The sequence below is a fragment of the Dromaius novaehollandiae genome, chromosome 15, assembly GCF_036370855.1.
Source record: "Dromaius novaehollandiae isolate bDroNov1 chromosome 15, bDroNov1.hap1, whole genome shotgun sequence".
NCBI lineage: Eukaryota > Metazoa > Chordata > Aves > Casuariiformes > Dromaiidae > Dromaius > Dromaius novaehollandiae.
In genome coordinates, this window is record NC_088112.1 from 10,021,278 (window position 1) to 10,035,972 (window position 14,695).

General features: G+C 41.3%; 1 protein-coding gene across 2 annotated transcripts in view; it reads left to right on the forward strand.

Annotated features, from left to right (window-relative positions):
* Window positions 1–9,375, forward strand: part of PWWP2A (PWWP domain containing 2A) — a 32,373-nt gene extending 22,998 nt beyond the window's left edge. For both annotated transcript variants that reach the window (XM_026118606.2, XM_026118608.2), the window contains exon 3: window positions 6,651–9,375. Coding sequence is in view for 1 of the 2 variants with exons in the window: in XM_026118608.2 (XP_025974393.1) it covers window positions 6,651–6,664 (14 nt within the window). In the remaining variant the exon portion in view is untranslated. The remainder of the gene's footprint in view (window positions 1–6,650) is intronic.
* Window positions 9,376–14,695: the final 5,320 nt, after the last annotated feature.

Below are 14,695 nucleotides of genomic sequence, written 5' to 3' on the forward strand. Positions count from 1 at the left end.
GTCTAGTTGCTCTTTGCTCACTGATCATGTGCTCTTCTGTTGATGACACATGTGGAACCTTAATTGGAAGGTGACTGAGAACGAAATCGTTTTCTTTTAGCCCTCTCTAATGTCTTCCTAATAGGCACACATTTTGTGTCTCCTTCGCGCTTCTTCCTCTTCCTTTTTTGTTAAAAATACCAGGGAAGTTTTTTGCTGGGGATTGTAACACTGTAATATGAAGTGGCTAGAGCATGAGCAATAAGAGGAGGTAATTTTTACCAGTTACTATTACTGGTTTTATGATGTGCATTTAACTTGGGTGCCTTGAAAGACACTGGGAAGATGTTTGTGAAGGCTCCCGAATCACTCCTCTGATTCCCAGAGAGTCCTTCAACAAAACCAAGAGACAAGTCCTACTACTAAAAACAGCTTCCTCCCCAGAAAAGAGAGGAATCAAAAATGTTTTCCTGTATTTCTGCTAGTAGGAAAAAAAAAAAAAGACTTTTCTTCATAAGTTGCCATTAATAATTACAGCCGAAGGTTTTAAATGTTGAGTATTTTTTGGTTGAACTATTATACTGGCAGTGTTTAATTATTTTAGGAAAAAAATAAACCTTTTTGTGAGATTTTCTAAGAATACTGAGGGATCTAGGGACCCAGTTTCTTCAGATAAGTTTATATAAAGATGCTGGTTTTGGCACGTTTTTAGAAATTATTGATACTGTGTTATATATTTCAGGGAATTAGGCACATTAACTGAGGAATCTATTGTTACTATTGGTTTTCCTGGCGATTGCGACCCTGTTCTTAAGGATCCTCTTAGGCTGTAGAGGAGTGCAGCAGCTCTGCTTTTCTTTTAGTGATTCATTGCCTGGAAGATGATCACTCCTTATAACTTAGTACAACTTGGATTTGTAGCAGTTATGCAACATTTGCTGTTTCTTCTGTTGCATCATTTTGTGTATAGAAAAGTGTTAGCCTCCTAAAGAGGTTGCATTTATGTTACTGTAAATATTCTTAAATTTGGGGATATCTACTTTTAAAACTGTCTTTTCCTTTAAAGTATGCAATGGGAGATCGGCTGTTTTTACCTTCCTTGTCCTTGTGGGCTGCCTTTTCTTCTCCAATGACTTGACTGTTTTTCTGCTTTGTCTTTGAAGCGAAGCGGGAAGGCAGTACTTCGAAAGGCAGTGGTGCGCTTTCTCTTTGGCCATGGGCGGATACGCAGACACCTGCAGAGTGTTCCCGTTAAGAAACCAGCCTCTGTATTACAGCGATAACTCCCAGGAAAGCAGCTGTGTAAACTGGAGTTCAGCGAGGCAGATTTTCATGATATCAGGCCACAAGCCATAAAAGGCCATAAGCGCTGTCGATGCTTGTCCTAACCCCCATGCTCGCCTTTGTTACCGGTGGTAATTTTTATGGTGAATCCATAGTCTCCTGGAGTTGGAAAGAACTACTCCCCGGTGGTGTCTGGAGAGCGGTAGGTGGGCTGCGCGTCCGCTGGGAGCGGCGCCCTCGGAGCGGGGACTCTGCGGTCGCTGGTGTGCACGCCGTGGAGGGTGCCATGGGGTGGACGAGCTCAGCAAATGAACAATCAGTAAAGCAGATCGCTGCGCTCGCTAGGGCTGTGGCATTCAGCGCCGCCGCCGCCACGGAGCTGACGCGGGCCGCTCGGCAGCGTCGGAGCTTTGCTCTGCAGGGACGCTTTATTCTCTGTGGCAACTTGGCTCTTGGTGCCTTCTGCTCCCCGCGCCCCGGGCCGGCGCGCTGCGTCGCTCGCTCCGGGGAAGTCCTCGGGGTGGGAAACGCTGCTCTGCGTGTGCTTTGTGGGCTTCAAGGAGTATAAAAGATAGGTGACTGCACATGTGCCGTTTTATTTTTCAGTCACTATATCTGAGGAGCCTACTTCTATATATTGTTCCTACATTAAACCTTTTCTATACAAAACACTGCTATCGATCCAAATAAATACTATTACATTTAAATTGGGCAGCTTGGACCCAATCCAGGCTTATTCCTCACTGGTCTGTGCTAAATCCGTATGTAGCATGCTCAAGCCAACTTAATTGTAACGATACAAAGATTGCATCACAAAATCTTCTATATTTACATTAATTTTGACAAGCATGCAAATAACAAGTGTATGTTTGGTAGGTATTGGAATAGCAAGTTTCCACAATAGTTAGAAACCTTCTCTTGAAATAAATCTATTTTTAGTCAACTTCTTTTTCTAAGAATTTTGGCTTCAGAGTCATAATTTCCCTGAGAGCAACTGGTCTGTTTGCTCTTTCGCATTTTGTTGTCTCAGTTTTCTTCAGTACTACAGTCACTTCAATAGATACAACGTTACTGGGAAAAAGGCTTTGAATTTCAGTTTGCAGATTGTGTGAGGGACCAAATGGAGGGTTTTTTTTTTTTAAAAAAAAAGTCTTAAGGAACAAGAAGCAAAATTGAAAGAAACTGCAATATACTTTATGTGCTATGAGCCATCTGCTTCTCTTTTAAGCAAATTAATTGCTGCAATAAAGAAGTTCTTGGTAGTTTGTCCAAAACTAATGTAGTGTGCACTACCGTGCGTTGTTTTGTGTGAACATACAAAGCCAAAAGAAGGCACAATTTCAACTCCTGTCTTTTTTAGTTGGAGGGAAAAAACAGTGTCTCATCTGGGAGTCGTGTTTTACAAGGGAAAGGAATGGCTGGTATTCTTCATGGCCATTCTTAGAAAGCAAGACAACTCTAAGACCTGGAAGGAAGTAATGGTTAACTAGAGATTTGAACAGTTGAATTGTTGCAATGGCACATAGTCTGCCTGGCTGCCACCCTTGTCTCTTCATTTTTCAGTATGGGAAAAAATCTGGTTTATTTGGTTTATTATCTGGTTTATCTGGTTTATTATCTGGCGCTGCAGAATGGATGCAAGATGCTACCAATTTAGAACAGATGATGCTCAAAATTTGTTTTTTACTGTAAAATGCTGGGAAGGTAATGGTCACCATGAATTGAAATCCATTGAAATCCAAGTTTTCCCTTATTTGAGACAGTTACTTTGTCCAGCAGAATTTCATAGGATCACTTTGGCTTTGAGCATCAGTTCTTTTGTGGGCAGTACAGTGTCTCTCCGTATGGACTATACTTTGTTTTGCAGTCTGCTGGTTTTGTTTGCTAAATGCTGTGTTATTTCTGTATAAGATAAACTCATGTGGGTCGAGTCCAGTTTAAGCTTGAAAAAGTGGATATCTGATTTTTCTGTGAATTTTTAGTATGTTTTCATGGTACACTGTTTTCTGGAAAGCAAAAGAAGTCTACCCAGTAGGAGTTCGGTTTTTTGGGTTTTTTTAAACCATCATGAATGAATTCTTTACTCCTGTTAACTGGATTTTTTCTACCATAGGTCTCAACAAATGGCAGCATTTTACATCAGACTGAGAGTCCTGCTGCTCCCTTGCAGTGTCTGACAGACCACTGTGGATTCAGATTGGGGGCATTGAAGTTATCAGTGAAATTGGCAGGTCTGTCTGTTTTAAGCCCTGCCTTAAGTGAAGGGGGCACTATGTGATCAACTAATGATATGTAAAGCAGGTTAGGAGAGATGTAATGAACTACCTCTTATTTTATTTCCCTCTTTTTGAACACTTCAAATATAGCTTGTTCTCCCTGACCTAACCTGATGTCAGGATTGACATGTATTTTCTTGAAAAAATCCACGCTAAGTTTCTCTTTAGACTTGCCTGTTAAATTTTGCATTACATGATCAGATTAAATACTGTGACAGTTATAATGTAAAGGCAAAAAAAAAAGATTTAAAAATAAGATTGTATCCCTTAAACTAGCAGTTCTCAAACATTTTTGTGTGGATCACATCTTACTAGAAAGCACCTTGTGGGCAGTTCATCTGTTATCTGTGATTATAGGCACTGACTTTTAGTCTTTTTAAAGAAACATAGTAGATAAAACAAGGAGGAGGATTGAAAACACGAGCAGGAGGATCGCGGTGAGAAACTTGCAAGTGGCATATGGGCTGTAGTTAGGGAGCCGCTGCTCTGAGAAAATGAGGTTGGTTTTCTTTTTCTTCTTTTTCCCCCCACCCTCTTTTTCTTTCCAAAGCCCTGATTTGAGGGGACTACCTGTATTTACGTTAAGACTTAATATACATGCTTAACTTTAAATGTGTGCCAAATGTAATGGAATTTAAAGCACAAGCAGATACTTAAGGTTATTGGGAATTTGAACCTAGATGTGTATTTACTACTTAGAGTTCATATGGATGAACTCATATGGGTGTCTTTATATCTTTTCTGAGATGGAGAGGAAATAGGACAGTGAAGAGAACTTATATTTATTGTAAATGGAGTTTGATTTACATGAAGAATTCATTATTTTTACTTTGCTGTATGAGCATAAAAGAATTTGAACCAGTACTATTGAATTAGGTTTGGGATTAGATACTAGATATGTATTGGGTTTGGTTTTTATAATCTAAGATTTGTTGCTGGTAAAACACAAGACTGGACTATCACTGAAGATGAGACTAGCAATGTTGCTGGAGTCACTAGAGCAGGCGTATAAACTTCAACAGGAGAAGCTGCCTGGTAATAAATAAGGGTATTCTGGGATCTTTCAATGAGAAGAATCAAAAAGTAGCAGAAAGCTGTAGGAACGGGCTTGTTTAGTAACTCGAGTGCCGTGTTTGTAATGATCGGATTTGGCAGGTATTGATTCTGAAAAGCACTGTGGCTGTATCACTTGCTATGTTGGTAGATGAGGTGTAAGAAGTGAAACCACATACCATCAGAATGAGTAAACACTTGTGTTAGTAAACTGCTCATTTATTTAGACAAACTAGTAATTGTATACATGTTCAGATAATTGAACCAAATTCTTGTCTTGTTTATTCCTTTGCAGATCACAGACGTTTGCTAGCTAAAAGTAGTGTCACTGAGGCTTGAATTTAGAAGTGCATGTGTTGAACATATTCGCTGAACTGTCATCCTACCTTTCATAGGGTTTCTGATATTTCTGAGTAGAGTTAGGCTCTGTGACATGCTATAAAAGCTTCTCTTTTCAAGACTTCATGGATACACAGCACTAATTTAATATTAATAACATTTAATATTAGTCTTCTATAGAATTTCATATCGGCCATATGATTTAATGACCAGTATCAGATGTTTTGCAACCTGGAATACTGTGGGGTTTAGTTACCTGCACCAACAGTAAGTGCTATCGAATAAAAAGGGAAAAATACAGTAGTTCTTCCTATGTGGAGCTTTGTCTGGCCTCCTTCTCTTTAGAGAGGTTCTGCACATTTATCTCTGGCATCTTGGAATGGAACATAGTTACAAATGGACTTCATTATACACTAATTTTGAGTATCATACCCAAATGAGGATCTACTGGGTATGAGAACAACTGCCTATGCGTTTCTTTAACGTGACTGTCTGTGTATAGCAACTAGGCACATCTTTGCCTGGATCTGTTAAATTTCATAATTACTCCTTTCCTCCTTTCTGTATCAAGTTTCCCAAAATTTCATTCCTGTTTTAATTCTTTCTACTGTATTATATAGGATATAAAATGAATTATTTTTCTGTGTTTTATGTTGTCCTTTCTTGGCACAATATGCAGCTCAGCGACTGAGAAGTTCTGGAGTTATGCTCCTTCTCTTCCTTGCCTCCTCCTGTGTTAGGACTGTTTTCATCAGTTCCTCTCTTCTGCTCATTTTTTACATCTCTTTGGTTATTATTCAGAAGAGCTGTCTGTTTAGAAAGAGCTTGGGGATTTTCATGCCCATGTTCTGAGTCTCTTACTTTAACTGTGCTCTGTTGTTCACAATGCTCTTGGCAGTGCTGAAAAATATACATATACAGCTAAAGTAATTTTGGCAGTTTGAGGCTCCACAGAACTGTAAAAGGAATCAATGTGACCGGCCTGCTTCCACTGGGGCTTTTTTGTTCCCTTATGTGATTTTTGAGCAAGGGGTTGGACCAGGTGACCTGTGGTGGTCTCTTCCAACTTCTATTATTCTTTGACTCTGGTTTTCAATGTTACAGAAGTGGCAAGTCCGTGCAGACTATACTAGCTCTGTACTACGCTAAATGGGTACTGACTGTTGGTGGTCTCATGCAGTAGTTATTACTTGGACTGTTTCTATCGGCTTGATCATTATGTTATTAGAGTTGTATGGGGAAAATGGGGAAACATAAGCAATAATTGAAAAGAAACATGATTTGCAGCTTTATACTTTGGTGTGCCCTTGCGTTCTTTGTCTCGGTAGCTATAGTACACATTCAGGGTGCCGCTACAGTGACAGTTTTAGTTTTGTATTATAAACTGTATGTCACTGTAGAGACTTTGTATATTAATTTCCCTCCTTCATCAACTATCTCTAAACTACTTTAAAAATTCTCTCGATGCCGAAACAGGGTGAGACATAGCATAGATCAGTATGGTAGCTTCTCCAAAAACTCCAGTCAACTGAGGAGTTTGTTCACTTGTGTATGTCTTATAATAATGTAAATATTTTTTTCTTTTATCCTCTGCACACAGTGCATAAAACTGAACAGGTGAACTGGTAACTTTTTTGGCCATCTCAGATTTTGTTTTCCTACTTTTGCAATATATGCTGGAAGACATTTAACCATTTTCCCTTTCTCTCCCCTTTTCAGCTCAGAGACACTAGTCAACTGCTGTTTTTATGGAACCTCACTACACTGCCACGAAGAGCACCAGCTCATCAGGACTGAAAGAAATCTGAGACTGAACTTGTCCTATTTTTCCTCTGAAATCTTCACCAAGTAGTAAACATTTTTTGAAGGGGACAGGGGGGAAATATGGTAAAGCACCCCCTCATACCCTGTTAGGGCACCTGTACCTAATGTACATTTTCTTTAAAATTTAAAAAGATGTTAGGAAATATTTTATAAAACTTTTTTGCAATAAATGAAGCATGAAATTATTAAAGACTATATGACACTTACATGCAAGGAACCACTTGAATTATTAGTATGAAGAATCACTGCAAATAACTGGGGTTTTTTTGTAATGTGACAGTCACGTTTGTATGTTTTGATAGGTGCCAGTGTGGAGCCAATTGCCTGGGAAGCTGACTGTAACTTTTGAACTTTTATTTTAATTCTTAACTTTAGCATTGCAATTTTCCATTCTATGAGGCTTAGTTAGTATTTAGTGCAGGTGTTAGAAGAGCTGTGACCTGTGATCAAAAGCATGTCCAAAACCAATTGTATTGTAAAATATGAACAGTCCTGCTATATGAGACCAATATTTCCCACAGAGATGATGGAAAGGACAGTGACCACAAACTCCATATATCTCTGTCTTATGGGAAAGCTCCTTCTGTGTGAATATGGTTGCATTTTATTTATGCTATTGTAACACTTAGGGAATTGAGGATTGTGGAAAAAAATTAAGAAGGGCTACAACACAGAGAGTAGCATTTTGCTTATGATACTATAACAAGATGGGAATCATGAATGGACAGTGATTAAGTGGAATGGCATTTCTATTTCCAATCATGGGTTAATTTTTCCTTTTGACATAAATATTTTTCAGATAGGTAACTAGTAGAACAAAGGTTTTACCAGTGTTTCTGATGGTTGTTGATCTGATTTGCATTGACTTCTTTGCATAGCTGTAAATCAAAATAAGAAAGCCAGTGGGTTTTATCCATATTATTGCCCTCCCCCAAAAGGTGTTTGGTAATACCTATTTCAGTGGACCTAGTAAATGCTGGACACACTGTTGAAATACTGAGTTATTAAATATTAATTTATTTGCCACTGATTATTTGACATTGTGTGCACACTTTCTCAGCAGTATCACTTCTTACAATAAATCCCCTGCTAAGATCATTATATAACCTGGGAAAATAAATATTTGTTTGAAAGAAATGAAAATGTGCACATAATCTAATAAAAGTCAAGTTTTTGTTTCTATAGAAGTGGAAAGACTTATACTAAACTCTTTTTGTCCTTACTAATATCCTGATTCAACTGGAGAAAATAGTGTCTTTGTCCACATCATGTAAAACAAAGATATCTTTCTGGAGGTATCTGTGCCAGCACAAAGACAATTGCACACCCTTCATGTATGAAGTCTGAATTAAGAAACATCGAATTTGAAGTTAGGATGAGTCTGTTGTTTGGCTTTCAAATTGGCAACAGGTTCATGCTTTTTAAACTATGGGAGAAGAGGGAAATGAGAGGCTGGAAGGTGGTGGGACAGTGATCTGAGCCCAGGAAAGGCATATCAGTGATGCATGCACGCTGAGGCAGTTCAGCCTTAGTATTTATTCAAGTTCTTTTAGAGGTAATTTCTTTATTTATAAAATCAGAAATTGAATACTTACTTACTGCCTCGTTCTTAAAAAAAAAAAAAAAAAAGTTGTTTAATGTTGTACAGTAGGTTCAAATTGTACCATTTTTTGTAATAAACTACAAATATATTTTTTTTAATTGGAGATTAATATTTGTTCTACAGTGCTCTTCCTTCTCACCATAGTAAGAAGAGGATCAGCAGTCTGGTCCTGTCCACGGTCTGAGATTTGACTAGAATTTAGGACGATTGAGACATCTGATTTGAAGAAAGGGGAAATGAGTCAGTGTAGTGAGTTGGTGTGCTAGCCTTTTACCTCTGGAGACAAAACCCCAATTGTATTGATAATGAATTAGGGTCTTGGCCTAATAAATAACGTTTTTTACACACACACACACACACACACACACACACACACACACACACACACACACAAAAAAAAAGAAGCCACCAAACAACATGGCACAAAACCGTTTCTGCTCAGGAAAAAGGCCCAGGACTGTAATAGCAGGGTTATTGCACATTGGAATTGAAAAGTGATTGATGTTGTAAGTAGAAGCCAGTAGTGCCTGCCTGTGTGACATCTGACTCTTAACCAGTGCTCTTATTCCCTCACCTTCACGAGCACTTGTGCACAGCAGCTGAAATATAAAAAACACTTAAGAGAGATGCAGGTCTCTGCATTGGAGAATATGGGTATATAAGCAAATAGCATAAAAATAGACAAGGTAGCTAACTGTATTTGCATTTGTTTTCCGAGAAAGTATTGCAGCCATTTTGTTTGAAACCAGATTTTCATTTTGAAATGAAATTGTCAGGGATATTCTAATGATAGAGAATTACAGTAATGTATTGCTTTTCACTTTTTTGCTTTAGTTGCTTAATATTTAAGCTTTGCTCCGTGCTACCTTCTTGTCTGTATATTGAATGGTCACTATGCCTCTTTCATTTTGTAGACTTGAATGAGGAAAATATGATTCACCTTTTAAGGTTTGCTGAGAAGTAAATGATAAAGAATGTTGTGTAACATTTATTCAAATAAAGCCTTGATTTTTTTCAGTGCTCTTTTAAAGGGAAATAATGTTGAATAATGTTTTTATGTCATAAGTTAATTGTTTTATTAGTCCTTGACCCACAAGACTGTGGTTTATGTTTAAAGTTTGTTTTTGTTTTTTGAATTAAACAGAGATTAAACTGAGGCTGCTAATCCACTGTTGGAAGTGTATCATCTGGAAAAATCTCTATCCAGCCCTGCATTTCACCACAGTGGCTAAAACACATCAAGTCCTCAACAAGCGAGATATTTTCCACAAGGAGTAGGAGAAAACTTTCCTTCTCCTTCTTGTGTAAATAGCAAGAAAAGACTACGTGTGCTCTGTAGATGCAGACACAAAGAAACCACGATGGCTCTGATGCATGGCTGCGACTGAGAGGCGCTAAGTCCAGGTTAAAAGGAGGCAAGCGGATGTCCTGGTAAGAGGTTGCTGCCCCTTCACACGTGACTGCAGCCCCATCCAGGGGTGCCAAGTGTGCCGAGAGCTCGGCACGAGCGCCATGTCCCTCGGCGCTGCTGCACGGAGGGAATCCGATTGCTGCCAGCTGCAGCCTGTGCTGTCGCTCCGGCGGGAAGGCACAACGCAGCCAGAGCACGGCAAAAGCGTCGGCCCTTTGTGTGCCTACGCTCTGCCTGCTGATCTTCTCTTTGACTAGTTTTTACTTGTTATGTGAACGGTTTCAGACAAGTCTGCCCATTGCAGGTAAGTGTAATAGGATATTTCTCCATTTAGGTAAGAAACGCCTTGCGCCGAGTGCCATTATCTCCTGCTTGGGCACGGTGCTCCCTAAACGGGGAGCGAGTCACGCTGTAACAGGCAGCTCACCTGGCTGAGCCTTCGCTCTCCAGCACTGCGCTCAGGGGAGGGCCAGGCCGGGAATACTGCTTCACGTGGCAGGATCTATAGGAGTTGCGTGCTCTTAGTGAATAGAAAATAGCATTTATATGGATTACTTCCACTTACATTTGTATTACTTTAGAGAAAAGGTATCCTAATTTTACCCGAGCCCATAGGTTAAACATCAAATAAGCTGCTTAGACAGATTCGACTTTGAGGAAGTTCTTATTTCAAGGAAATATTTGGGGGGTTTTGTTGTTTTTTGTTTCTCGGGGTTTTTTTGAGGATCATGGTAGCCAGGAACTAGCAGGTGATACAGAAATACCAGCCCTTTTGTAAGTAAGGTGTTTTATTGCAGTGACCTGTTGGCAATAGTCAAAAGTCTTTCCCAAAAATTAATTTCTGGAGTGAAGTGACAGAGTGCATGCATACAGTCTGTTGCAACTATTATCTTGGCGCTTTCATGCTTTAAAAATCAGTTTGATGCCTACTGTGACTGTGAGCAGAATCTCCATATCTGTCTTTTGCTTGGAACAGGGATCCAGCGTGCCATTTCTTCGTTTGCTTTAGAGGGTTGTTTCTCATCCCGTCCGGATTACAGGAACTCCCATTTTCTTTCTCTCATTATTCATTCCTTCTTGCAGCAGTTCCCCGTGAATTGGTTATTCTCATTAGGGTTTGGCGAAGAGGGGAAGTCCTGCTGAAAGGTAATTGCTCACTAATGGCTTTTCCTTTGTGACATTGTGCCGGTAGCGGCTCACTGTGGGAGCCGGCTGAACTCACTGCATGGCCGTGACACCCACAGCAGCGCTTAACCATACACGTTTCAGAGAGCTGCAATTACTCCATTGATTAATCTTCACTCCAGTAGTTGGGTGATGGAAGTTTAACAGTAATCCAGCCTTCAGCGATGAGGCCAGTCCTGCACAATACCGCTCAGCAATAGTGTTTACTGCTTCCCCGAAGCGTCAGAAGGGGGAACTTAATGAGGGCAAGAGTGCACAGTAGTGCACACAGTGGCTGCTCCCCACAGCTGCTGGCGCAGGAGGGGTTTGGGATAACCTGCCAGCTAGACTGTGAGGGACATGTGCAGCACAGTAAGATTTCTTTTTAGGGTGAGAGCAATGCACAGATTCCTTAAGGAATCAGGTAGATCAGCAGCAGGGAGATGAGGCAGTAAATTCAGCCGTTGCCACGTGTGCTGCGCGTTGGTAAGAGGCATTGTGCGGTGAAGAGCGTAGCGCGAGCCTGAAAGCAGTGATCTGCCCAGAGCCACGTCTGTCAGTGAGGAAGTCACGCGAGGGGCTGCGCTCACACCACCTTCGTGCGCCCTGTTGTCGGACTGGGCTAACTCTGCTGGCTGACAGTATCCTCCAGAGCTGTTAAGAATATGAGGGGCTGCCGAGAGTTGCGTGAAGTCCTTTCCCTGCTTGTGCACTGACTGGACGGTTGGGGATACCACAAGGTTGGAGTGAGTCTCTGATGCATAAAATGGCTGCAGTAGTGCTTTGCAGGGGGCACCCACAATGCAGCAGAGAATTGGACCACTTGAAAAAGCAGCGCATCCCTCTGCTCAATCAGTGGCAAAGTGATGCTCAAACTGCCAAATGCTAATGAGTGTGCGAGGAGACTGTCGACAGAATGACAAAGTAACATCAGCAGGCCTCTGCACAACTGCAGCGGTGGTACCAAGCCAATGTGAATATTGCTTTGGTATCAACTGCCACTCACTGCTGTCATTTTTGCCTGTTGTTCACTTGTCCTCACTCAAGTCCTTGTAAATGGATTTGTCGCTCTGTCTCCGTGCAGGAAGGGCTTGAGTGGAGTCATAGCTTTAGAAAGGGAGCGCTCCTTGAGGTTCAGCGTATACTGGGTGGCGGTGGAAAAAGAAACGCTGTATTTTCTCATCCACACAGTGCTAGCAGCATTTTTCATTTGCATTCTGTAGCCTGTTTTTATGGTTCTGTTTGTGCTTTTCCTTTGCATGTTTCTGTGGTTTTTGGTTTTATTTGCTCACTGCATTTGGAGCACGAGCCGCAGGCTGAGGTGGGCAGACTGTACGCCAGTGCGTAGTTTTGGGGGGCATTCTGAATTTGGGATAGTTTTTAAAGCCAAGCAGGGATACCTGTAACTTTGAAATACAGAATTTCAGCTAAGAGCTAACAGCTTAGGGACTTGAATTTCTAAATGCGGTTGTCTTGCTCATTAAATATTAAACTGAGGCTGTGTCTACTTGCTGCTTCATTCAAACATTGAAGCACTCTGAGCCATCAGAGAAAGGGACTGGGACTGTTGTTTCCAGGGTGTAAAAGGACCATGCTAAATATAAGATCCCAGAAATGCTTATACTGTTCAGAGAGATATGAATAATCCTTTTGTGATTCACTGGGTTTGCTCTGTTTACCTTCAAAAAGATAACACATTGCAGATGAGCTCTGAGAACAGGGACTGGCTGAACCATACAGTTTTATTAATACGCTGAAACAGTATCAAGAGCCATTAGGTGCATATGGCTTAGTAAACTTGCTACTGGCTCCATGTACCATAGCCTCAGTTGTATTTTTTGCATGGAGCGGGAATGCACAAGCACACTGGGTCCCCAAAAGAAGGGCTGCTTGAGGGGCTAGGGGACGGGGTCTGTGGTGGTGTTCAGTGCTGCAGTAGTGCTCCCAGCCTCCTTTTTTCCCCCAAAGTTTTCAAATATTCCAATTCCTCCTTTTTTGCATAGAAAAGTGCCTCAGCGTGAAGTGCCACACCCACGTGAGCTAATGGAAACATGTCAATCTTCGCAGAGAGAGAGAAAGACGCGATTGTCAAAAGCTGTGCTCAAACGCAATTAGCCGAGCGGAACCCAGCAGCCCTGCTGCCTCTCTAGGGGCCCATCTTGGCACTTGGCATGTGCCAGCACCACTCCAGGAATACATTTAGGAAGCTGCTCCAGCAGCCGGGCACAAAGCTTTTGACTAGCCTAGATAATATTGTCCCCCCTCCTCCTCCCCCCAATGTCTCACTTAATTGATGCATCAATCTGCAACAAGGGTGCTGTCTGGTAGCACCTCCAGCGTTTCTGCGCTCAGGGCTGTACCTCAAGGACTGGCTGTATTTTACATACCAAAGTTAGAACTGGAAAAGAAAAAACCTGCCCAACAATGTATCATTTGTACCAGATTAAAGGGCATGCCTAGTGTCTGAGGGCGTAGAAGTCTCTCTTACTGTAGCTGGCTGCTGCTGAATGGCCATGTTCTTGGTCAGCAGTAGTGTGAGAACCACACACAGGCAACCAAATACCAGTGCTGATCCAGTCACTAAAATACAGCTGAAAGATGTGGTGCAGGCAGTAGTACCAGAATCCTGTTATTTTAGGCTAAGAACTCATCAGATTAACAGTCTCAGTAGAACTAAGAAAGGCTATTTTCATTCTCTTCACTTAAGGAATACTGGCTTTGTAGACCTTCTTGAGAACCACCTGCTACTGAGAAATGGTCAAGTATGGATGCTCCTTGCTGAGTCCAGTGTTGAGTCATAGCTGCAAACAGTGAAGTTTCCAGTGGGAAAGATTACCACTGAACATGCAGATTCAGAAAAAAGTGGTTAATAGTTTTCAGCTGTTTTAAGATGTTTAATCTATAAATGACTTTGCTCTGTCAGGGTAGGATGTAATGACTCTGGCTTAATGCCACAGCAGCCGAGAGCCTGACAATTTACTGTGCCTCGGGAGACTGTTTCTTTGACAAACAGGCTAACCAGAGCCTCTGCTGATAAAAGATACTCCCTAGCATTTACATACTTTCGAGCAGGAGGCTGCACAACTTTAAGCTGCTGAACAAGAAAATGCTGGGGTTCTTCCAAACAGGGAAAGCATGTGAATGACCAGTGTATTAATGCTGCACATTAAATGTGCCCATACACTTCTTACCTACTTTTGAAAAGAGGCAGTACGTTAATATAATTGGTTCTTGGCTGCAGCAGTCTGCAACAGAGCTTGGCTATTGCAATAATCCTTTAGGAATAACACAGCTAATTAAAACATAGGAACTGGTGACTAGCAGCTTCTCCTCTCTGTAGTCTGTGCTAGTCAGCAGAAGGTAGATCTCAGGGAAGTTTTGTGTTGAAATGTACTAATCAGGGAAGGAAGGATTCAGCTTCAAAGCTTGGTGCTTTATGAAATCCTAAATATTCCAGTGAAATGAGCTGAGAGATATGTCAGATTCCTGCTTAATAGATGTGAGACAGGGGATTGGCAGCATTGCGGGGTAAGTCAAGGGCGCAGAGTATGTGAGTGAGTACCAGGGCTGCTGCTCCTGACAATAGTCTTGCCTGCTGCTGTGTTGCTCAGGGTTGGTGTTGCAGAAGACAAGTCTCATGACATGGAGAGTTTGGCAGGGCGAGGTGTTGTTTGTTTGTTTGTTTGTTTGTTTTCAGAGATGCTAAATCCCCCAAATCCTTGGTGAAGTTGAGGGAACAGCAGGTGCTCAGCTCCTCTGAAG